The 26,308-nt window shown below is 37.3% G+C and overlaps 1 protein-coding gene across 2 annotated transcripts in view; it reads left to right on the top strand.

Moving 5' to 3' along the window:
• The window catches only part of DPH1 (diphthamide biosynthesis 1), a 149,536-nt gene that overhangs the window by 55,298 nt on the left and 67,930 nt on the right, over nucleotides 1–26,308 (top strand). For both annotated transcript variants that reach the window (XM_072429230.1, XM_072429236.1), the window contains exon 4: nucleotides 23,352–23,473. In XM_072429230.1, the coding sequence (XP_072285331.1) occupies nucleotides 23,352–23,473 (122 nt within the window). The remainder of the gene's footprint in view (nucleotides 1–23,351; nucleotides 23,474–26,308) is intronic.

Raw genomic sequence — 26,308 nt, 5'->3', positions numbered from 1 at the left:
CTCATGGTTCAAACAGAGGACGTTCGCAATGCAACACCACTAAAATCATGTTTTAATGTCAGGCCTTTTAGGTTATGAGCCAGGTTTATTACCTAAAACCAAGCAGATTTTTTAATTCTTTTCTTAGACTTGCATGGCAGAGCACTTAATCACCTGGGCGGTTACCCCAAGCCTGGTTCAGGGTAAGATAACTTGCTGAAAGCGTTTACCCCGAACCAGGTTCGGGGTAGCTAAAAATAGAAGCAAGCGTTACAGTGAAATCTGATTGTCATACAACATTGTATGACAATCAGATTACAGCTGAAAAAAAACACTTACCTTGTCCCCGCAGCTCCTCCGAGGACGTCTTCTCTCTTTTGTCTTCTCCCGGCGTGGGCAGTGACGATCTCTGGGGTTGCCTGGTGACGTTGGTGCATGCGTTAGTGGGGGGGAATTCAAATCATTTTGTATTGGATTCAGTTCAAAAAAGCTGTATTGAGTCCAATACAAAGAAATCTTTATATAATATATATATTTTTTATTATATATATATATATATATATATATATATATATATATATATTATAAGCTACTGTACATTACATTACATTAATGGTACATTACATTATACACTATTTTTTTTTATAATGTTTTATAATTTTTTTTTAAAGTTTATTAATAAATTTATAAAATTTTGGACATATTTCGGTGAGTTTGCCTAAGAATTATAGCCTACAATCTAAAATAAATTTCTATGCAAAAAATGTAACGCTTTTTACATAGAAAGAATTAGAACACTCAGCGTTCGGGTACGCGTCCCTCGGCGATTCCTGATGATGTCAGTGCATGCGCTCGTTGACGGGGGTCGTAGCGGGAAATTCAAATATTTTGTATTGGATTCAATACAAAGTCCTGTGTCCAATCCAATCCAAAATAATACAAAATATATTTATGTGGTTTTTGTCTATAGGTATGTGACGTTGGACTCTGTTTTAAAATTTAGCACACTAGGGAGGTGTTTTAGAAAAATGTATTACTATACAGTATACCGAATTATTGCATTTTCAGTATTTTTTATTTATACATTCTTGTTTAAGCTGATTTTTGTGTTTTATATTTAGGACTATGTAACGCATTACGTCCTTGGCGTTAAGATCTAATTGTTGTTTGAATATTGGTTTTCCAGGCCTAAAATGGGCCATGTGCGCAACGCTAAAGCAGTCATCAGTGGTTCTTCAGCCAGAAATCTACACCTCACACCTCAACAATACAAGCATAGGGTTAATTCTTCCACGATGATAAATGTATTAAAGCTCAGAACTAACAAGCAGACATTTACTTTCATTAATGTACCTTTCATTTGACGTATCATAGCTCATAGGTAATAAGCTGTAAAGGTGCCCTTACCCCAGTAGGTTTGGGTGGCCGGTTCGTGAGTACATTTGTGCTGTATACTTTAATGGCAAAATTTGGGAGTTTGTAAGAGTTGCAGTTCAGTTACTGCTTATAGGTGATCATGAAAGGGGTTTTAACCGTATAACCTGCTAATATTATTATGGATACATTTTTGTGTTCTTTATTTGTGGTTGTATATTGCTCAATCCCTACAAGTTGCTGAGATGTAGTCAGGGGCTATATAAGCTATATAAAAAGCTGCACCTTTTTTTTTTTTACAAAAAACAGACACCTCAATCCTTGCTGGGCATTGGGAAATGGTGCCCATGATACAGTGAGTGTGGTTTTGTAGTGTATACAACACTGAGATCTACATTTTATAACCCTAAAGCAGTGTTCTGTTTCTGCTTAGGTCATCTTACCCAGTGGTGACACAACAGGTAGGTTGCAGAATAATTTATGTTTCTAGCACTTATACCACTTTTCCACTGAACAATTTAATTGCACAAATTATCCACCTCTACACACGCTAACAACTACCGAGCTGCATCCAAATCTGCTCCTCACAAGGGCCTCTTCTACAATGTTGGAGAGGAAATGGTTGAATCCCCTGGGTAGAAAACAAAGTGATCAGCCTCGAAGAATATTTAACCGTGTCATTTTCTGCTGGGTTTGAGTTATAAATGTCTTATGTGCCAGCTGATGAAAATGTAACAAAGTCGTTGCCAGGATCACAGAAGTTCCAGGGGTTCTTTTTTCAAGTTCTATTGAGGCTTCAGGGGCTATAGCTAAGAAAACTCTGGGAGCAGTAGGTGTAGAAAAAATAAACCTGAATACAATTATTAAAGCCTGTATTAGTTTCGATCAGAACGCAGTGGCTTAATATTGGACATTAATCACTGTTGGCTGAGAGTAGCTGGCCCTGAGTGGGCCCCAGCTCCATACCTCGCTGGTGTCACACAGAGGCTTCCTAATGCTTCATTTAAAAGCTCTCTTCTCTAATTCATCAAAGACCGGCAGAATCGCTCTGGAGACAGCAGGCAAATTACTTCTGCTTCAGTTCCGCTAACCTTGGCCACACCAAAGGACCATTGCTGGTTGGGGCCCGTTTAGTTGTGAAGGTTATATCCATAATACAGAGCATAATTAGACCTTATGGTTTATTACAGTTTTATTAAGTGTATATTTCAAATTATGTTAAGTTTGTTTTACTTGTATATTAAGACAACACAATAAAATGCAGTAAAACACGTGAATTATAATGATTTTGGTCATTTTAAACTATTTTTGTAACTATGCAAGTTAAAAAAAAAGCTGATGTTTTATATTATTGCTACAATTAATTTCAGTTAAAAATACAAATAAACATTTATGGAAGGCTGTATGTATGACACTGATTGCAAAGCATGCTGTTCTTTCTAATCTGAAAGCATAGCATTAACTATGATTTCTACAAAACTGTCAGTCAACCAGTTAAAGTGTATTTGCGCTCAAGATAAAAAGCAAACAATGTAAAATAGAATGTGGTATAAGTTTAGGAAGCACAGTGCTTTCTATTATGTTCAATGCTGTGTTTAAAAAAACATGCTTTATAGGTTCTATTTGAATTTCTAATAAGATTGTCACTTCTTTAAATCAGTGTTTCTAAACTAGGGTTCCTCCAAAGATTACTAGGGGTTCCTTGAGCAATAGGCAATCTCTGCCTCTCAGGTCATTTTATGTGACAACAGTTATCTTTTTGGCTATTTGTAAGGGTGACATTCTTCCTAATGGCCAGCAGTGTAAGAGACATTCATCCTACTGATCACCACACTAAAGTTAGCTCAGCTTTTAACAGATTGGCTTCCTAACCACAGACATATGGAAGAACAGGAAAAGAGATGCTTTCTTAAAAAAAAAAAAGTAGAGCATTTGCAATTTGTATTATATACAGAACTGGCTAATGTGGAGCCTGCAATGCAGGATCATATGTAGTTTAGGAAGGCCTAACTTTAGGACCTTGCTGTCTTCACTAATAGAGAAGAGGGGTTATGGCCCTCCTCTGAGTAGAGAAGCAGTTCTTGGAAATTTGCTGAGAGGAAATACGAGCCTGTAATTGGAACTGAAAGACTGAAATAAATAAGTAAACAAATCAAAAATCAAATAGGCTGTTATTGGTAAAAAAAGATATATATTTAAAATCTCATAATTCTTTTTAAGACTTTGGCTGTTAACTATTATTATTCTCTCATTGGCTTGTGCATGGGTACATTGGAGCATAGAGTCTCTGAGCTTGATTTATTAAAGCTCTCAAGGCTGGAGAGGATACACTTTCATCAGTAAAGCTGGGTGATCCAGCAAACCTGGAATGGATCAGGTACAGGATTTAAAACATTTGCTGCCAAATAACAAATTACTTGGAAGAAATCCATTCCAGGTTTGATCACTCGGCTTCACTGAAAGCGTAATTTCTCCAGCCTTGGAGAGCTTTAATAAATCAGGCCCTCTGACTCTGAGATCCTAACATTAAGGTAAATGAAATGTTGATTACTGCTTGCACCTCCAACATTCACCAGAATCTTCTCATTACATTGGGGTATTATTATTAAGTACTGGTATGTCATGGGGTATAGTTATTTAGGTGTACGTTTCCTTAGAATCTTCTTTTTAGCAGATGTGTTTATAACAATTTAGCCCAACACCGACTTTAAGAATCTGATTGTATGGAAAATAGAATAAAAAAAACTTGACATTTCTTTCACACGCAGTCAGGTTGAAAAGACAAGTTTTCCTGAGCGTGTCTCTCTGTGTGCTTTCAAGTGGTGCTACATTTGCTAAAGCAAAGCAGGTGTCAGAAATGAAATTATTTATATCGCATTTTGCAAGTCCTTTGTGACCTAAAATGCCCTAACTAGCCTTACATTTTAAGTTACATTACATTATAGGGAAAAAAATGTAAAATATTGCAGCTTAAAGATTTGTAGATTTTTTTCTAAGACTAAGTATATGTTCTGTAAGCATAGAAAAAAACCTGTGGGTCTGCCAGAAATCATGTCTGTTTGCAACTTCCTGTGGCCAAAACTGATATCCTAAAAAATCTTGTCAGCCTTTCAAGCTATCTACTGAGAATACAGGACACTTCCCCGTGGAGGAAGTTTTTCAACTTAACAATCCAAAGTAACTAAAGTTTTTCAAATTTAAGCCTTGTACGGATATCAGACTTCTCATCATTGTTTCCAGTGACCGTAAAAGAACCAGTGCTGTATACACAGTGGTTTTCTGTTCTATGGAAAGATGAGGCAAAAGACGAACGAGTGGCACCCTGCTGTGCTCCCCGTCATTGGAAAGTGTAGTGTAGTTAGATATATAAAAATTTTGTTTGATATGTCATTAAGGGAAGTTGGTAAATGGGGCCTAGAAATATAGGGATGGGGAGCCACATTATAATAGAGTTAAAAGTTCAATATCATTGCACATAGCACCTACATCAGCCATTTACTGATCATATTCGTGGTAGTTTCACAAACTACAAGAAATGACAAATGGACCAATTTTAAAAACAACTCTATTTCACTCTCTGGCTGCTACTTGGTAGGTCAGACCTATCTTTTGTGATAAGTTTAATATTTATATGAAAACTGGCCCTTATGAACTGGACCCTTTGTACTTCTATTACCCAGAAAGATTAGAATTAGTTTCCAGCTAGCTCATAGCTGCTGGCCCAGAATGGCATCTCTTTGTAGAACAATGTAAGTCGTTTCACGATTTTCAGTTGAATCTATCTTTGACTACAACCATACACCAATGATGAATTTGGAACATCATTTATTTTTGCCGTAGTTAGTATAAGTGAATATCACAACAGTCCTGAAAAGCCAGAATACATACACCCCCCCACCTATATATACATACACCCCCACCTATATATTGTTTCTGCACTTCACATTCCTAAAAACCTCAGTACAATGGAAGTCTCCAAAAAAATCCCCTGAGGAAACCAATAGACGAAACACGTTAGGATAAAGAGACAAAACATACAAAGATATTGTGCATTTTACTTTTATTGTATTCTATCACTTCACCGGAATATTTGTTTGAAGCACAAGAGGACTTTGTCTCGTTAGGAGTCCATGCTTCATTATTAAAAGCACCTTGTTTTGAATGTTGCCACTAAAAAGCCACCTGTTGCTTCTTTCTTCTATTATTCCTCCTAAGCTGCATCTTACACCTGATTCATTATATGCAGAATTGTGTGGTATGCAGAGATAGGAGGAAAGCGCAGTTAGATGACTTTCCAAAGTTTCCATGTGTCCAGCTGACCCACTAATGAACCATTGTTGCTAACTCTCCATTATTTTTTTTAATACAAATTTTCTTCTTATGGTAGCCGGCAGACTCTTTGTATTTCTGTTCTCCATTGGTGCTTTGATGACTTTGGAGTGACTATATAGCCAGTTAAGGTGAATGTGAATCAGCTGTCTTTGGCCTGTCACTAACAACTATAGAGACAGACATTTTAATATATGCCAGGTTGACCAGTTAAAAGAACCATGAGCGTAATAAACAATCCTGTCATAGTGATGAATTGTTCCTTGTTTTGATAAGCATTTAAACGGCATTCATCTTCGTGTAAACCAACGTAGGACAATTTACCACATGTGGATATGAAACCACACGTGATTTTATTCCTATTATTGCTCATGTCTGTCCGGTCTCAGCCGTCCTGTTTCTTCTATCGTATTTCTCCCATCCATTTTTTTACCTTTTGATGTTTGTAAAGGTCCTGATAAATAATATAACAGTGGTGCAATATATGGCAAACATAGACGTACGGATAATGGATAAAGGGCAGAGAAGTAAGATTTTGAAATACCAGACATGTTTGAATCTTGAAAGGGTTTGTACCAGATAGCTGTATCTTTAAAGAAAAAAAAAATGTAAGAGGCCTTGAAAGTTATAGCTGAATCCCCTGTGGGTTGAAAAACACAAATTAATGCATCTGTGTATTCATGAATAAATCATTAGGTGTATTTTTGTATACCTACCTGTGTTTGGCTTGGATAGGAGTCTCCTGGTATTCCTATAAACAGCAGTACTAAGACCGCGAGAGGAATGATCAGGACTGGGAGCCATTCAGGTATCCTGCAGAACAAGGGGCTGTCATATGGTGCTGGAGGGAGTATCTGCAGGGTTGTGTAAGCTCCAAGCCTGAACATTCACTTGAATGTGTTGTAGATGTTGGGTGGGAGGAGATGCATGCAGGTATGTGAGGTTAAGTGGAGGTCAAGTACAAGCCATGAAGGCTATTCAACAAACATTTTACTTTAAATAGGCAAAATACACAATTTTTGTCCTCCAAGACTCAGGCAGTATAGACATTCTGTAATACTAACAAAGAAACTCTTTGTTGAAACATTTTCACTCATTTTTCATCACCGTGGCTTTCTTCTACACATACATTTGTGAAATCCCAGTGTTCCTAGTTTCCAACATCTCCTGAGTAGAACAGGTTTCCGCATTTTACAGCTGACAGGAATGAGTGAGAAAGTGATAAAACGTAACGTGCATAAATATTAATAGTGTGTTAAATTGGATGTATGTATACAGCAGATTTGTTTTTCTTTTTAATTAGCAAGACATTACCACCAGCATTAATTTACACAAGAAATTGTGCATTTATATAGCAAGACATTTAGCCTCCTCTAACGGAAACTAAGGTTGTGCTTGTTGAGACATAACATTTTGAATATCGTCCCAATTTATTTAATAATTTTTACCTTCAAAAAATCTTTTATCAACAATTAATTAAACATGTAATTGCCACATATAAGTACAGCATTTTTATACCCTTGCTCATATAATCAGATCACTGCTTTTCCAAGACATATGTTTGAGGTTAGATTTCAGGTCATGTCTTTCGGTTTACAGTCCCTGAGAAACAACAAAAACTCATGGGCCCACTCACACTACAAGGGTTAAATGGGCCTGGAAGTAGATGAAAAAGCTGTAACATCTACCTTATTTTTCAGTCCAGGCTGGCTTTGAGCCATGTTGTAGTATGGTCCCCTGAAGTCTCTTCCACTCTCCCCTGAATGTGGTCTTTCTGACATCAATCCTGCCCTGCATTGTGCATGGGTACAGGGAGGTAGCAAAGAATAAGGTATATAATGTGTCTTATTCCTCTGTCCCTAAATTTGCATTTACTCCTTGCAGGGGAACTCGTTATAATCGTATTGGCAGAATCTTCCACTTAGTTTACAATGCAGTATGAACACTGAAGTGTGAATCTCACAATGGACACCAATAGAGGGCATTAAAAAATCCTTCAACATACATAGTTGACCAGAAAAGTATTTATTATGTAATGTTTTATTTTTCTGTGTGTTGACAGTTTTTTTTTTCTGCGTCCTAAATACAGGTGTAAAAAAACATTTACAGTGGCTCTGGCAACAATTGTTTCAAGTTCATAGGGCACTTGCAATGAATTAAATCACATCTTTTTGAGTGGGAACCTCTGGTAAATACACATACATGTTCTCTGTCTACTAAGGTCAGTTTAACAATCTAATGCTTTTATAAAGCAACACTTTGAATCAGTAGAATCAGTTGTTCAGTGACACTTCATATGGAATAAATGTGGTCTATTTATAAATGTTGTCAATCAAGATTCATCCAATATTTCTCCGAAAGGTGCACATTTTTCGTGTTTGATTCATTTAGACAAATGTATAAATCATCAGTAAAGTTTAAAATATTTACAGACGCCTTATGTTACCCCTTGTTTCCCTAATATTGACAGTGCAGCCATTGCATAGTGGTTGTTGCCGATTGGACATTTATCAAACTTGTGTCCGTTTGGCATTAAAGACAAATACTCCAAAGCCATTGGTGTGAGCAACAGATGTTCCCCCTGCATATATGCAGAGGAGAGAATTGCCGGTCCCTATGTGGTTCCTGACATTATGGATGTGTAGTGGGGGACATGGAACACTCATTGCTGCCCTCAGTACACTAACTAGGCATCACCTGAGACCAGGTTCTTGCCTTGGCTAATGGTACATCATATAGGTTTGTGATTCTAAATTATGTTGTTCTTTCTAAATCATCTGTGTTCATTAAAAGAAAACCTAGTGTTGTTACCATGAAGGCACTTGTGTTGTGGAATGACAACTGCCCCAGTTGTGTGCATGCATTATTACCCTGTCACAGGGGTTTCTGATGAAGACTGCACATTAGGCAGGAATGCTCCACAATTGTAATAATCGGGAAGCCAGTCTAGGGCAGTGATAAACAACCGATACTGGAGCAAATAAATGGGGGCAGAATGTGGTTTAAAAACAATGGAAGAGATCAGCAGTTTTAAGAGGTAGTTGGCAATCTGATATTGTCCTGTTTGGATTTATGTGCACTTTAGGTCATACATTTATTCAACAAAACTTCACTTAGGTATAAAAAGTGGGGATGAAAAACTAACAATTTCTTTAGATCAAATGTGCAACTAAAACCTCAAGAATACAACCTTCAAGAATAAAATAGGAATCGGTTTCTGTTTTTTCTGTAAATCCTTAAACCCTAGGTCCACATACAGCACTGTACAACTCAATGTAACATTCCTTCACAATACTAAGGCCATTCCCCACTCAAATGTCTAGAATGATGTTTCTCAACCAGGGTTCCTTCAGAGGTTCCTAGGGGTTTCTTAAACAATGAGCAATGTGTGGGTCTCTAGTGAGTTTAGGGGATGCCAATGATCTTTTTGGCTAGCTGTAAGGGTGGCATTCTTCCTATTGCCCAGCAATGTAAGAAGCATTCTTAACATGGGCCTCCACATATAATATACAGTGAGTTGTGGATATAGTAAATATAACAGGAGTTTCCTGAAGACCTGAAAGTTATTTCCTCCGTTGAACACTGAATAAGGTTGAACACTGGGTCTAGGTTTTCACTGGCCACAAAAGTTAAGACTGTGGATTTTACATTAATGGGTTTACAGTTTGTCATCCTTCTCAGTGCAAACCATAGAAATATTGGTTTCTTTGGATATGTTTCAGATAGAAGAGCAGAATGATATCTAAGCTACCAACATTTTCAGGAGTAGGTTAGCAATTGCATCTTGTGTATTTCTCTTGTGAGACATCAGTCAAGAAAAATGGCAATGTGTTGCTATGAAGGTTCTACCTATTTTGCACAAGTTATTACTTTGTATTTGATAAGTGTTTTTAAATAGCAGTGCATACTGTTCGACAGTATGAGAGAAATTTATGAAATGCCAATGTGCTTTTGTTTGCTAAAATGTTCCAGAGAAATGACATTTAGAATTTTGTTGCTATGGTTAAATACTTTTTTACTCCCATGTACCAATTTTCATAAATGGTTCTCATTATCTAATGTTTTCAAACCAATGTGGGGACATGTTTCTTCTGTATTCTTTATGAACTTTGTATATTGACAGTTAAAATGCTTCACGCAACCCATAAGTAATGCTAAATTGGTCACTTGCCTGCATGAACACAATGAATCAAAGCTGGTGATGTAATTTCAGCAAGTAGTACGCCAGATTCGAGCACCACTTGTGATGATTGGTTAGTGTAACGGATAAGGATGATTTCTGGTCTAATTAAAAAGCTGACTGATGTTTCAGCGTTAGGCTAAAACTACTAAATATCTCCATTTCAATGTATACCCTTACCAGTATGCAAATTTACAGCTTTTTAGGAACCCAACAACTACACAAACTTTGAGTCTATATCCTCCCTCTACACTTCATTATGTTGATTGGCCGCACAATGCCGAAGAAGAGGAAGGGAGCTATTTTTGTATCCTTGGAATTAGGTTTTTCTTTCTGGTCCTGACTTATTTGGCTAGACCTTCTAAAGGAGAGCGTGCCCATGAATAAAGGTCGTATATGTAATGAGACATGGACATGCCATCAGGAATGAGCTCATTTTAAAAAAGCCATTTTTTCAGTATCTGGTGGAGAGATGGCTAGTTTTTCTTTAAACTCTATACTAGTTTATTTGGATAGCCAGGAGACATTACATTATCCCCATTTAAAGGTGGACAGAGCAAGGAAACCAGACATGCACGTCTCTGGTTAGTCCAAAGAACCAAAGACCAAACATTTACATTGGTCATGTAAGAGGCATACAAAATCATAACATTAGGGTAAATAAACTTTAGGTAAACATATGGATTACATTGCTGCTTTTAAATGACACCAAAATCTCCTATAATTTATTGATTTGGTTATCAACCCTGTATAATTTATTGATTTGGTTATGTCCCCTGTATTTAGTGGAGCAAATTGATAACTGAAAACTTGAAATAAATTTGCCCGGCAGTGGAAAAATCAGAGGGATGTAAGTTACCCAGGGTTTTAATTTTTTAGGTTCTGCTTACTGATTACCAAGCTGTCTTCAAATATAAAAGTAATGTAACACCTTTATCAGAGTATGAAAAGCAAAATTTTGTGTGCTGGCTAAGCTTGCCTGCACTGTCCTATATACTGTACATTCATATTGGCCAGTAAGGCTGCCAGTTGGCCATAGTGATGCCAGTAAGAATGTAGGTAAGTGGACCTAAACAGCAAACTTTGATACAACACAACAACCTGGATAGATGTGCACCTTTATTGGTGCCTAACGTTCACACATGCAGAAGTTTTCCCCTTTTCGTCTTTGAAAAAAAACTTTTTATAACAACAATGTTGGTTTGGATGGATTCTGAATTTTTTTTTTCCAACATAAGGTCTTTTTTTTCTATATACATTTGTCTGTAATACAAAGTATGCAGACGTACAATTTATTTTTGCTTTTCTATAAATATATTACTCTCATGGCAAATGTTTCCTTGAGGTCAAAATTATTACCTGCTGTTACATTTTTTCTTAATCTTTGTGTGATTGTTCTGTGGAGTGGAGGGGGTGTATTTATGGGGCTGATTCATGTGCTGCCTGAAACCACACATTCACACCTCTTCCTCATTCTACACTTTTTATTTTATTTCAAGCCTCCTGGTAAATGTTGCTTTTCTGAGTCAGATGGGTGTTTGACAGAATGTAGGCTCCTCTCCCAGTGCCATCTTATTACACACTTTTCTGCCGAGGAAAGTGCAGCCTATAGGAGGGCCGCCCCCTCTGCGTTTCAGCATCTGTCAGTCAGCGGCATTTGACATGCTACTATCACAAGAGTTGTACAAGACACACAAGCCACTTTGTTTTACAGACACATATTTTAAAAGCCCCTGCTAGCTCTGAGAGGAAGAAACCAGCATTGTATTTTTGTTTCGCTGTTGTGGTATGTGGAGGTGATGGAAAGTAATGCACCAATATGATGTAATTTTTCCTTGCACAAACCCTTTTTCCTAATGATGTGTACCCCTGGCTGACTGAAAAGCTAAGTGAATATGTACCAAAGGTATGGGAAGACTGTAATGATGTGTGGGTATTGGTTAGCAATGTTTGCATTTCAGTACAGGTCCATTGATTGCAAATTGACCCCGTTTTCTGTAACCCTAAATCATAAGACTCAAAATACAAGAACTGTCTTTGCTGGCATCCGGCTAAAAACTTGAATTTCTTGGCATGCAGATCATGAAAGTCAAAACTTCCTATTTCAATGCTTGATCATGGTCAATAACTTGGTAATTAAGCAAGATCAAGTCAACCAGGCAATTAGGAGTTCTAGTTTCCCCCTTACAACAATGGACCTCACTCATTTGGTCCCTTTAGATATGTGTGTGTATATATATATATATATATATATATATATATATATATATATATATATATATATTATAAATAAATGCATGCATACATACATACACACACACACACACACACACACATACTAGATGTATTATACAGTGTTCTCCCCGGCCCTCTTTAGCCGGGCACACCACCCGGCACTTTTCAGCTACCACCCGGCTGTTTTTGGGTGGGTACTGATGGGCTGGGTCACAATTCAGCCTACCAATTCCTTCCACCCGCCTACAATTTCTTCTCACCCAGCTTCAAAAATTTCCTGGGTTGGGCGCTGTTAAATATATGTATTATATATATATAGTTGATGGATAAATAACTTCTGGTAATTTTTTTTGAGGCTACTCCTATGTATATAATAAAAGCTAGAAAATAGAAACTGGTTTAAGAATTTGTTGCAGTCTCTGTAGATGGGAACCACAGTGTTGTGATTTACCAACATCCTATTAAGTTATTGTAATCCAGACTAAAGCATAGGAAAATCAGAAGAATAGCTCATAGTAGGGCTTCATAGCCCTTGGCACAACCTACGATTTTGTTTTTGTGTTTGGGGCAATAATAAAGTCCTATTAATTAATGGTCTGCTGGCTGATTGACCCCAGTTTAATTTACCCCCCTACTATTACATACGTACCCAAGTCTGCTATATGTTTTGGTCACCATGCAATAGAATGTGGCACACGTGTCTGCCCCGGGCTTTAGTCACCAAATTTTAACATGTACCACCAACCCTCTGCTAATAGTTACACCATTTTAGAATACTAAACCTTGACTAGCTGATTCTGAAGAAAGACCCATTTAAAAAGCATGTGATGACCGCCCTGCTTTATATTTTGCTTGTACTGTTTTGTTCATATACATTTTGTAGCTTACCAGGCTTAGCCACTGTAACTTGGTGCAGTACTTGTAGAGTGATGTGTTTGTATCCATATAATTAGATTAAATTGCTCCCTTTGGAAAAAGAGTCTTGAATGCAGTCTGGTTTTGTGATGTGTATGCGAATATCAGTGTCTGCTTGTTGCAGTTGTGCCCAATTTGCAAAGCCCTGTGCAACCCTATTTCTATGAATGCTCAATGGCTAAGTGCGCTTTCTTTATTGTGAGCTTAGCATATGATCGTAAGTGGGTTTTCTCTGTCTGTTGTGTGTGCTCACATGAATGACCTGGGAAGGCATCCCCTCCTTTCCCTTTCTTCCGCACATACCATGGGTCTCTAGAAACCTTTTAGCAAAATTGTTGCCTTAAAACTTGTAATAAAACTTAATGATCTGTCCTTAGCGAGAAATGAGGGAAGGGGGAATATAGATTCTTCAAGAAAGGGAATAGCCTGATCCTTCCTAGTATACTGGGAAAGCTGTAGGCAGTTCAAGAAAATCAACACCTAACCTTAACATTTTTTTTTTTACACGGGATGTTTAAAGTCTACCTAGACACAAAAAAATAAAGATTTTTGCTATCTTACATAGAAACTTTCAGAAACATTAACTGTACCTAAGCGGTAACCTGAAAAAATCGACTTTGTTTTGAATTCCTTCTTAGAAATAGCAGTTCAGGTCCTGTGCCTAACCACTCCAATTCCTTGAGCCTCTAGTATGTATGTCTGAAGTGTGAGATCTTCCAAGGCTGTGTGTTTTCAGCTTTTTTCACTTTGGAAATGTTTCTACTGGGCTACACACTGTTTTTTGCTGATGAGAAGAGAAAACGTTATTGTATGCATATCCCTGGTCAGTCTGTAGATCTGTGATTTCTAAACATCCCCACCAGTTATGTCATCCCTAGTGATCAGGGTGCAGTTGTGGCATGCGGAAGCAATTCCTTGTTGTACTTGTTTGTATCTTTCTTTTTATTATGTTGTTTGTGCATAGCGTATATACTCATGTATAAGCAGATTTTAATTTTCCCCTTCAATCTTCCATTCTCTGTTTATACTCATATCACACCAGTAGATGGTGCTGTGTCCTTATGAAAAATGTCTAACAATCTTTCTATTGTAGACATGTGTTACTCACTTTACATGAGGTTGCAGCACCATCAACTGGTGGCCAACAACTCTGTACAAAAATCATTTAGGAACAGATTACTCGTTATACCCAACTCAAAGTACAACATACTTTAACATGTAAAAAGGGAAAAAGAAGATATACAGACTGAGAGCATGTCAATTTATTTTTTTTTTTCGGCCTTTAAATAAACTATTTAAAAAATACACAAAAAAGAATGTATTCATTTTAAGTTTATTTGGCATTTCTATTGATTACTCTTTTGGATGTTTGCATTTATTTATTTAGTTGATTTAAACTGGAGTCAAGGCATTTTGCTCTATTTTCAGATAAAAATAAGTATGTCAGTGAATATTTAGATTGCTTTATATTTGACTATATGCAGAACTGTATTTTAAAAATATGCATTGTTTATTCACGCAATATTTGTTTTTAATTGTATGCATGTTTAAACTGATTCAGTTCAATTTAGATAGAGCTGGACAGGACTCGGTTGCTGCCCTGGATCAATAAATATATTTGGTCCAACAAAGAACCTTCTCAGACTGGAAAAGTTCAGCTCTGCCTGCCATAACCATTTTAGGGGTACAGGATAATATTAAAACCAGGTTCCCATACAGCTGTAAGGACTTGGTAGGTGGTAATTGGACTGCATAGAAATAGGAAAATCGATTTTAGTTGTTTTTTTTTACTTTTTTTCTTTTTTACTTGTTTCAAATCCATTGTCAACACTCCTAACTAAGCTGCTTAAAACAGGAACCCAAGCATGAAATTAGAGTGTTTTCTAGTATGGTACAATCACTTTGCTGCGTAAATGTTGATGGAAAGTTGCAACTTTCCAAGAAAGGTCATTGCTGAAGGCAGTGGTGCAGCAGGCTAGTTATACGAATGCGTATATCTCGCCTTTTCAAAGAGCTTGGCCTAAATGTGGCTGCCATTTTCCTGATAGTGTAACACTAGCATGTCCAAGTCCATTTGTTACCAGACAACGACTTTCACATTTTAATAAACCAGTGGGCTAGAGGGTTTTCTAATCCTTTGAAATTGTGAGTACACTTATGTTTAATCAAATTGCCTACCTTTTATACCTTGCGTTCTCAGAAACCACTTGCTATATACAAATTCAATTAATAATAAAAAAAAAAACCTGTTAGGACCTCAAATGCGATGAAGGCATGTAATTAGTATGTTGTCCATGTGTTTTAATTTTCTTCAACATGTTCTAATTTCAAAGCAAAAAAGCAAAGCATAAAATCCAGCGGTAACGTAAAGGTTTTTGATTTAACTAACTCGATCTTATCTGAATGCCATACCAACAATTTACTCAAACCAATTATTTTTTCCTGTGTGCGTCACGGTGTAGCATCGAATAGGGAATAAAGCTCTACTAAAGTAAACCGCATACATTCACTTACAGCCTTACCATTTTACTACATTGCATAAAAGTCGCAATTTTGTAATATCATTTTAATTAACAGGCAATGCTAGTTATATTTTGGGGTGAATATCTTGGGAAATGGAAATTGTGTAAATACTGTGTCAGGAAAAATACCATAAAACACATTTCTTCAAATCAAATAAAAATATGATTATCTAAATTTGCTACCAGATGCAAAATCTGTACTCCAAAACAATGATGTGCAATACTTGGTGTTATATTACAAAATATGAAAGATGTAATCTAGAACGTGAAAATGAAAAAACGGGGGGGGGGGGGGGGAAAACCCCCCCCCCCCAAAAAATTCTAAGCTATAGATGATATTTAAAATGTTATTCTTGCCTGACAATATACCTATTTGTCTTAAATTCCTTTTGAACAATATTAGTCATATGCGAGTGTGCCTAGGCACTCTTGTTTCTACAGCCTTATAGCTTTCTGCTCATCTTGGGGAATTGGGATTTGGTGATCCTACTACCTTGCTGCTCATTTTCGTTTTCATTACTTGGAGGCACTGACACAAAAAAACAAGTCAATGCCCCATGAAGATGACCACGTTCATACAGAGACCAAGTGTAGAACCAGTCGTGATAAGTCGCCATTGGGGTTAGGATCAGCTGCAGGAGACCATGGGCAATAGCGGGGGGCCCATCCTTTGCTATCTGCTTACCTTTTTTAGGTACATCTTCAAAAATCTTTTAATGCCTAGCAATAGTTTTCTTGTCATACCTAACAATTTGTTGATTTGGCAACCTCAAATGCTCAACAGCTTTACAGCTGCAAGAGAAAAGAATTTTTCGCCCGACTAAATGTAGATTAAAAAAAACACATAACAGGACCATAGTATAGTTAGTTAACTAGGAAAGACTTTGGAATTAGTTTCTTTTTTATGTACAAGGTCATTTTTTATTATATAACAGCTATTGTTTTGTTTTTTATTGGACCTAGAACACAGAAAATCCACAAGTGTTTGTACTGTAATTGTTTTTGAAGGACAAAATGTTGCACATGTTCTATCACTAATATGTAATGTCTCTTTCTTTATAAATCGTTTTTATTGTCATGTAGCTTCATGGGATTTTGTGATTTGTGCCTGCTAATAGCATAATACCCCGTGATGTTTGGCTGCTTCTTTGTGGCTTTTACTCATCTTGATAGACATACTGATGTGTGGATGTTGTATTTACCGCTTTCACTTAATTAACACAAGAGCACAATGATTAAACCTGAAAATCCCTCTGCTCAGAATCCTCAAAGTAGATCACAATTTATCCTTTAATTAGTTATTAAACATAGGTAAACTAAGTACCTTGGGAGAACACTGGGGTCAATAGGCTCAACTAATAACGAGGAAGGAGAAGAGATAAGTGCCAACTAGCGCTAACATGGTGCTAATGAACAGTGAGGGGGTCATAAAATCATCTACTCTGCTATTCAAATTGATGTAACATGCTCATAAAAACAACAAAGGCAAATAAGTGCTGGTTCTTCGATATGTTATATAAGTATATCATCATATGTGAAGTTATCTGGAAATATAATGTGCACGTTCTTTGGCTCTGTGTAGTTCTAGCACTTAAAAATGACTATTATTTAACAATCCAGCAAGGGTACAATAATTTACTCCAAAGCCCCTTTAGGAAACCACTACTCAGTTTGTAAGAGACTAAAATTAAACAATGTTACCTCAATTAAAAAAAGCAGACGCAGCTTTATGGCAGGAGCTTTGCTTGCTATATCGATTCTCAATTTATGTTCAAGGTTTAATTTTCACTAGAGTTTACCCTTAAGATAGATATATTTCTCCCACATTGTAATAAAGGTACCACCGAATGCATTACCAGTTTTAGAACTAATGGGGTCCTTAGCAAATGTGAAGTAAGGACCCCAACTGCACAGCGTTCTAGCACCCTGCAATGTCTGCTATTCTCTCCAACGGGCTCCTGGAGATGATCGGAGTGCTGGGCTATTCCCCTCTAATATTTAGCTGTGACTGGGTGCATTTATGCAGCCTCTTTTTTTCTCACCAAAATCTAGAATGCCCTATCATGTTTGGATGGTCAATCTCTGGCCACCATTTTACCACCTTCCATACTTTCCTTTTGGTTAATAAAGGCGTTCTGGTTGTAATCTAATCAATGACTCTATTTTTGCAGCTCGTTTGGCACTCTAAGAACAAAGAAAAGTTGTTTTAAGGCTTTACACTCAACTGCCCTCACTCCATTGTTGATGCTGCCATCTTTTTCGGCTCCACTTCTGGGTGTGAGATTTTTGTCTATCCTGATTGGCCAGACCAGGATGACGTAACTCCCGTGCGTGCACATGTGAGCTCATTCAGTCTCGTGCAGCATAAGCAGCTCAGTGTATTTTGAAAAGAAGATAACAAACTGACAGGTAAGTATGTTTTATTGTAGGAGGGAATGGTTCTTGCCTCTGCAATAACAATTATGCCTGGCCGTAATTTTGGCATGTGGATCTTTAGCTCTGCTTTAATGCATCATTATTTTTATCAATAACCTTTATTTTTAAAGCGCCACCATATGATACAACAGATATATTAGGAATAACAGGGATTGTGCATAACAAACTTGCGTGATAGACCAGTACAATGACACAGGAGGAGCAGCGTTCCCTACCCATCAGAGCTAACAATTTAAACATCTTCTAATACAGTTTACTCAGGTTTAAGTAACCTGTTTTCTATGTGTCCCGCCATGCTATTATACTTCTGCTTTCAGTGTACACTGGATTATTTTTGGCATGCATGTGGCATTGCATATCGTGTGCTCTTTCAAGTCTATTTCTGTTCACCTGTTACTTTTTTATCTTAGAGCTTGCTTTAATGTTTCCACTTTTCCTTTGTATTTTCCATCCTTTTGTGTTATGTTTTTTTATGCCTGTAAAACCTCATGACAACTCTTAGCCTGGAGGGCTCCTGCTATGACACCACTCTTGATCATGAGTATAAACGCTGCCTATTACAACATATTGTGACATAGCCACCTTAAGCCATGCTGCAGTGGAGGAGCAACAGTTTAACCCTTATTATGGGTTATCACTTGCGTACACTACCAATCAGTCAGAGGTGCTCGCCTACAGGGAAATGGGTTAAATATGGAATCGATGGTTGGCAGTGGTCTCTGTTATCACCATTTCAGCTCATAGTCATGCAGGCCACTCTCTACACCTCTTGCATTTGCTGTTGTAACATGGTTTTTCATTTCAGATCCCTATTAATATTACCTGTTAAGTGCCCATTGGGCTTCATCACTCTGCCCATCAGCCTCACCTTCTCGTATACGGGCAGGGAAAAGGGGATAATTGCTAAACATAGCATCTAATGCTTCAGGCACTGATCTGAGATTATTCCAGCTTGATTATAGTGCTGCAGGTTGCTCTTTTGAAGCAGTTATAACCTGTTACTTTGCCGGCATTTTTTGTTAATAATCTGCCTCTGCATTTCCTCTTTCTCACCTTTGCAGTAAAATAATTATTACAAAATATCTCCTATATTCTTTTCTGCTGTGATCTAAAATAATTTGGGATTTATTTCCTTGCCCTTATCTTTGAAATTTCAATGAACTTCTTTATGACTCAGCCTTGCCGACCGGACGCCGGAATATCTGTGACATTAATTCCTCACTTGCAGATGAACAGAACGCAGGCAGTAATAAAAATGTCTGGTGCTCTCAGAGGATTGGATGCTTCGGAGTTCAGCTTGGAGGGCAAGTCTTTTAAAGCTGCTATATTAAAAAAGATGCTAACATGCATGACTATTACATGGCTGGTTGCTTGGCATGTTGCTCTGGGAGTTTGTGTTTTGTAACACGGCGAATGGAAATAGGCGTGTTTGACATTTTCCTTAATGCGACTGTGAGCACAGATGAGAGAATTAAATCGGTCACCCTGTTCAGCCCAAACAGCAAAATAAGGGTGAAGGTGTTCGCCGGAAGACAAAATAATGGCTGAAATGGAAGTCGCAGCTATCATAATTGTAATTTGCAACCTTAACCTTTTCTCTGCCATATTAATTTTTATTTTAGTTTGTGGATACATGCTAAGTTTTATTTTGTACATGAAACACAATATTAATGCAGTTGGTACAACTATATTTACAATAAAGAACTGAATTTTTAGTGCACACCTACACAACAAAATCTCTACTTTTTCAGTAAATATAAAAAAGGCGTTTTAGTTGAGTAAATATATAATGTGTATTGAGGCTTGAATAGAAGTGTGCCTTTGAAAAAGATCATTCAAAGTATATTACCCAAAAATGTCCATGACAAGGTGACACGTTACATTTTATCAGTTCTGTTACCAAAAGTACTGGCCATAGAATTTTTCTTTTTATCATGGTCTGAATTGCAATTCCCAATATGTGTTGTGCAGTTATTGTTTTCATATATTTCTGTGAATAAACCTTAGTTTGGTCTTAGGATTCTTAGTGCTTCCTTATATGTATTATTGTTTAAAATTCAAGTTTAATTTGTTACTTATTGCCACCAATAGATGGTGTTGTGTCTTCATGTAAAGTGTGTAACAAACTCTTATATTGTCTCGGACAGCAGGAGTTTGTAACACACTTTACTTGAGGAAACAGCACTGTCTAGTGGCGTGACCTGACTATAAACCAGTTATTTTTTAAAGGGCTTTTTCAGGTTGAAAAAAAATCTTGATTCATACCAAAATTTGGATTATGGTAGATGTGATGCTTGTGTAAAGTCTGTCTTTAGCAGTAATCTGCAGCACTGCAATAAATTGTTTATTAAAGGAAGTTCTAACATGGAACTGAATAGTTGTATATACCCCTAGAATACCGAAAACAGCTGACTTCTGTTATCACTGTGATATTGAACCACCCTCTGTTCTCTTCTGTGCTGATGGCTGTAATTTGCTGATCATCTCCTATTCCTAGGGATGCTGTTTAATTTTCTAAACTTTTACTTTTCTAGCTGATAATCCACAAACATAAAGGAGGTGACAGACGACTTCTTTGCGTTTTTTTATTAATTTGAGCGACAGATAATAAAAGCAACTGCAAATGTAAAGAGACAACAATGTGTCTTGATCATTAATGCAGTGAGTAACTACACAGCGACGCTTAGACATTCTAATGCATGTCGTTGGAGCTATCACCGGTAATATGTGCTATTGGAGGGTTTGCTAGACCGAGAATCCACCTTCTTCACCCTGACTGAGCGTTACATATGTGCAGCATTGTCTTAGTGTTTAATCTATAAAAGCATGCTTAGTGCTCCCAAGTTTGCATGATCATTCACCACTACACACAACCACACATTAAGGGATCATCAGAGATTTATTATGGGCAGCTGCAAGGCAATTTTTGTAGCATGATTGCACTAATATTGCACTTTGATCAGCCCAAGAGGAAACTGCAGGTGTTGCTCATTCATGAAAGTCCAGGAAGCCATGCTTCAAGATAGAAACATGTGCAGGCTGATGGAGCTCCAGATAGTCACATTGAACTGTATTACATTAGAGCAATACAGCTACCACCTTATTCAAAAAGTAAAAAAAGGTGTGTGCACAGACAGGATTGCAACACAGAATACAAATGATTGATCCACTTGTGTAAGGTATACAGGCCTCACTGTTTAGGATGACAGCGGTAAGTGTTTTTTTCTAAAGGGATTGAGGACAGGTGTTTAATGATTCCAGATGTCTTTACTTCAAGAATTGGTTTGCTTAGCCGTAACACAAAATTAAATTGTAGGTTTCCTTTTGCTGAAAAGTAAATTCTCTGTCAACAACTGGTTAAATATTAGATAACGGCTGGAATATTTTCTGTGGGGCAGATTTTATTTAATGGGATTCCAGGCAGAACAAACAAATCGGTTCCTTTGTTCGGATTTTTGCGTTTAAAAAAAAGGACAGTTTTTCAGTTTTGGCCCCCCATGGGCCCCCCACCTTTGTTCCCTACACCCGTTCCCTTTTTTTTTCCTGTTTCTTTAGAATTTTTACGTAAATTGTTTTTTGTTTTTTTGTTGTCCTTCTCATTTGCGTCTACACGACATATTCAATTAGTTATGGATGAATTTGGAAAGGAGGGGCCTTTTCAATTTTTTTTCTTGACAATTTGAATGTAACCGATAATCAGAGCAAATCAAGGAAAGCAGAGCATAGCAATTTATGTTTTGTGTTGGTGTCTAATCTGGTATGTATGTTTCATCCTTATCTGCCTGACATTAGAACTCTTCTTGTTTTTTTGAAGGCTCACTGTTTGTGTTTTCAGTTTTCAGACCTATCTTTTGCCTGATTTCTGTATGATCATAATTTGCTTATCAGACATGAAATGTCCGAGTGAATCTATTATGTTCATTAGGTAGGCAGCTAAAAGCAGGACTTATACACAAAACAAATAAATGACAAGGTTCACTCTGCAGATTGCTATGCATATTAGATGTCATTTTAATATTATTGTGACCAGTATTCCCAATGGAATTTACAGATTTAATGTTGTTATTCAATATTACTTAACCATCACTTTACAACAAGAACTTTGAAAGTTGTATTGAAAAAATGTAGTGTTGTCTTTCTGAAAATCTCATCTCATCTCATCTCATCTGCTCATTGGCTGCCATGCTGATCCAATGGACTTTATAGTTCTTATAACACTGACTTGGAAAAAAAGTATGCAGATCAGGAATTTTAACTTTAACTTTATTCTGACTTGTCTGCATGTTTTTCCCTTGGGTGTCATTAAAACAGAAACCAGCCATGCAAATAGTGTTCGTAAAAAGTGTTCAGCAACGGAAGATCCAATATTTCTGTCCATGCTATATGTTAGACTAGACACATATAGTCCAAGAATGTTCTTTATTAAAAGTGAAAAATCCAGCACATTTCAAGTCCCATTCATTGGGGCTTGCCAAATGCTTTGGACCAGTGCAAGAAGGTTTTGGCCCCGGTTGTTTTCTTTCTGGAGAACTGCCTAAAGGTTCAGCATTTACATTTGCTGTACCAGTTGACCCAATGCTCCACAACTTTCTTTCTACTTTGACAGGTATTTTATAATGAAAACAACCATCTATTCCATCCTGCTGGAGCAGCAATAAAACCTCTGACCATTGTTTTATTGCCGACAGTACTTTACTGCACCATTGGCATCTACTAGCCATGTTCCTGTAAAGATACCACAAGTGTATGTGTGTTCAGAAAGCAGGCAGGGTGGATAAGCTTTGGCACCATCAAGAAGTGCTTTGTCTAATAGAAATGGATGGCATTTGGGGTAAAGCATGATGTATTGAAAGCGTCTGCAGATCTGTGCAGCATGTCCACTGTTTATAACAGTCAGTGGCTTTTCATTGTTAATAAGGTGAACGAAAAAGTGTTCCAAAAATTCTGCCCTTGGTTTCACTGCCTAATATGTCCCTGACCTAGAATAAGTATGCAGAATGGGCATTTAAAACTTCACTGGCTTCATACATGTTTCAAGTCATTAACTCACTTGCAAGTAAAGCCAGTACCAGAATGACAGCCATCATTAAAACAACTTCAACGATCCTGTTTAATGGGTTTACTGTTAAGAAGTCTGGTGTTCTTCTTTACTTTTTTTTTTCCACTTACAACACTAAAACAGCCTTGCAATTGTAATGAACTAGCATACTTTACACATTTTATTCTGTTTATGCTTTTGCTATTTAAATTGCAATGGGAGTTTGGAAAGTGCATATTTTTCCATCTACACATGGCCTTATAATACACATCATTTATCATGTGTTCTTAAGTCAGCAATGAATATTCCCTGCTGGTCTCATGTCCCTGTTTCTTGTCTGTAGATTTACATCGGCAGAGACCGTGGTGATGGGAGATGTGACATACGGAGCGTGCTGCGTGGATGATTACACTGCACGGGCGCTAGGAGCTGACTTCCTGGTACATTATGGGCACAGCTGCCTCAGTAAGTTTATGTCTCTGTCCGCATTTCAGTTGTTCACCGGTGAAATGTAGGGTAACCATTCTAGAAATTCTGCAGGCTAAGTGATCACAATTATAGACCTGCTTGCTATTGGTGTAGTTGTTCCAAAATGTACGTGTTTTATGACCCAAACAAAGGAAAAGGTCTTGTTAAAGGGAGAGCAGTATATTTAGCACAGTTGTTTAACTAAACTACATTCACATACATGAACACCTGCTCTTATATATAAAAAAGAGCAAAGTATTTTCAAAACTTTCACAGTGTGTTTTTGGACAATAAGCATTTTCCTTGACACATTTAATGACACCATGGTGAATAGATTAGGATGAGTGAGGTGTTTTTAATAACTAAGGAAACCACCTAGTTGATTGGTGAAAAATCTTCAACATTACAAGAACAACAATGTGGCTAATTACTACCAAGTCAGATCCATGTTTACATCATCAAAATAATGTTAGTGTCATGATGCCAAAACCCTCCCATTCTCCTAGAGACACAACCCGCCCACCACTCTGAGCCTACAATCTATACAAGGGACATGGTCCACAGCTCTGGCCAGTGGGCCCCCCCCAGCGGGGTCAAGAGGGGGGCAGTGGCCAGAGCCACGGACCACCAAAGCTTTCTCGCGGACCACCAATTGGTGACCGCTGTTCTAGGGTACAGACCTGTAGGTATGTTGTGCTACCAAGAAAACTACCTATGGTGGCTATGCAGACATATAGTTGGGTTTACAACCTAAATCTGAGCTTTAAGCCAATCAAAAAAAGCAGTTATATGTTTCTTTAAAGAAATACATTTTATTGTCCATACTTAAAATGTAACTAGTGAAAATGTCTGACTATGTTCTATCTTCAGCCTTTTATATTCCCCTGTATAGTAGCACTATGATTGGGAAAAGGAATTTTTTGATTGTGTGACCTGTTTGAAGGTAGTGCCGAGAACAACTCTATTCACATTTAGAATGTAAAATATGTACAATGTTCAGAGTCCAGTCAGAACCACCTGATACCAATAAATCATACAGTTATTTTGCAAACTATTTCAGAACAAAATGATATCAAAAGATTGCAATATTACAAAATGTTTGTGTTTGTTCGGTAATATATTAAGTTAGGATACTAATTTTGTAACCAGGCTTACTTCTAATAGCCATCAAAATGATCTTTGCAGGCAATCTAGAGCAGCCTAGAATGACTAATGGCTAAAAGAAATTAATCTGGGATCAGTGGGAAAAATGTTTCACCTTATGTTGGTGGTTATGATGAAAAATACCTCCATTAGGCCCCTATCAGATTTGCAGTGGAAATCCACAAGTGTTGGTCACTCCCAGCTTCCCCTACTATGTTGTCAAATGAAGAATTTGGTTCTTCGACCAGAGGAAGAAAAGCAACTCCCCCATCCAGTGGTGGCTTGTTACTTTAAAAAAGTGCATTGAATCCATTGCAAAAGCATGAGTGAAATGGTTTTCATCTGCTCCTATTCAGGTAAATGTGGGGGATTGGGATTGCAGTTGAGCCTGTGGTCAGCTGCAAGTCTGAAATGGTCCTTACAGGGGTGGCCGGATCAGAAGAAGGCCATTGTGTCATGCCACTGGCTCTCCCAGGTGTTTTGTGTCCTATACATTATGCAGGCATTGTCAGATAGGAAATCAAACTGTGCCTGTTCTAAGAGCCCATAGACACCCCCTGTGGAACCCTAGGGTTCTAAGAAATCCTATTTGAAAATGGCTTCTAGAATATATAATCCTTTTCAAACAATAGTTTCTTATTTGAAAAAAAATATTTAAAGAATTCGTAATAGTCAGATTTTGTTTCTTTTTTTAGAGCTGACACAGGAGCAGCATTTTTTGCTTTAATCTAAGCTGTATAATTTTAAAGTAGTTCTCAGCTTTAGCTTTGGAGATTGTTCAGATTTTTATGAAGGTTCTCTTTAAGAAGCAAGTCACTCAGCAGCATTGACGTCTGTGGAGTAAATCTACTTGTAATCCTGATACCGTTGCGGCTATTACTGGTATAAAGTCTTCTTTTACTCCAGGGAGTATACCAAGTAGATTATGGTTTACACTTTTTATAGTAGTTCTTGCAGAATGATTTCTATAAATATATTTCCAAGTCAAATATCATACAGGATACCTTGTGATGACTGCATTTTAAACATTTAGGTAAATACAAGGGCTTTGCACAAAAATATTAAAATAACTTGCAAATGCAGTCACTGAAAGGCACCTGTACAAACCTGCATTATTGTTTCAGAACATCCTGGGAGCAATATCCAAATCCATGCCCTGGGTTCTGGGTTAGGCGTCTAATGTGACCCCCTACACTTGGGTTTGAAGGGTGGCAGAGCTGAACTGGAACATGGGGCAATCCCATGATATGTATTAGGAGAAATTTTGGAATATGGTGACGCCAAAGCAATATTTGTTCATCCAAAATGATTAGGTTATGTAACTGTTTTATCATTTTATAACATCTACAACTCTTTGTGTAACAACAAACTTACTTTTATGGGTTCTTTAATTCTTCATCTACTAGCCCACATAGGGGGATTCAAACTTAGCCTTTTATGTATGTCCTGATCAGTTAAAAAAGGAATCAATGATATATAAGGTAAAGCTAAAACATTTTCTGGTTGGATAGGTTGGGGAAGGATTAGAACCCCTGTCCAGGTTTTAATTCTCCGTTAGAGAACCAGTGGACATTGCATAATAAAACAATATACATAGCAGTTTATGGGCTGCATTTCACCTGCACTGCATTTCTGTTGATGCAGCATGTCCTGTTGAGGTTTGTGTGAACTGCAAGCAAAGCAGGTAAA

This window comes from Pyxicephalus adspersus, chromosome 1 (genome assembly GCF_032062135.1).
Source record: "Pyxicephalus adspersus chromosome 1, UCB_Pads_2.0, whole genome shotgun sequence".
In the NCBI taxonomy this organism is placed as follows: domain Eukaryota; kingdom Metazoa; phylum Chordata; class Amphibia; order Anura; family Pyxicephalidae; genus Pyxicephalus; species Pyxicephalus adspersus.
This window is presented reverse-complemented; position numbering and strand designations above follow the sequence as displayed.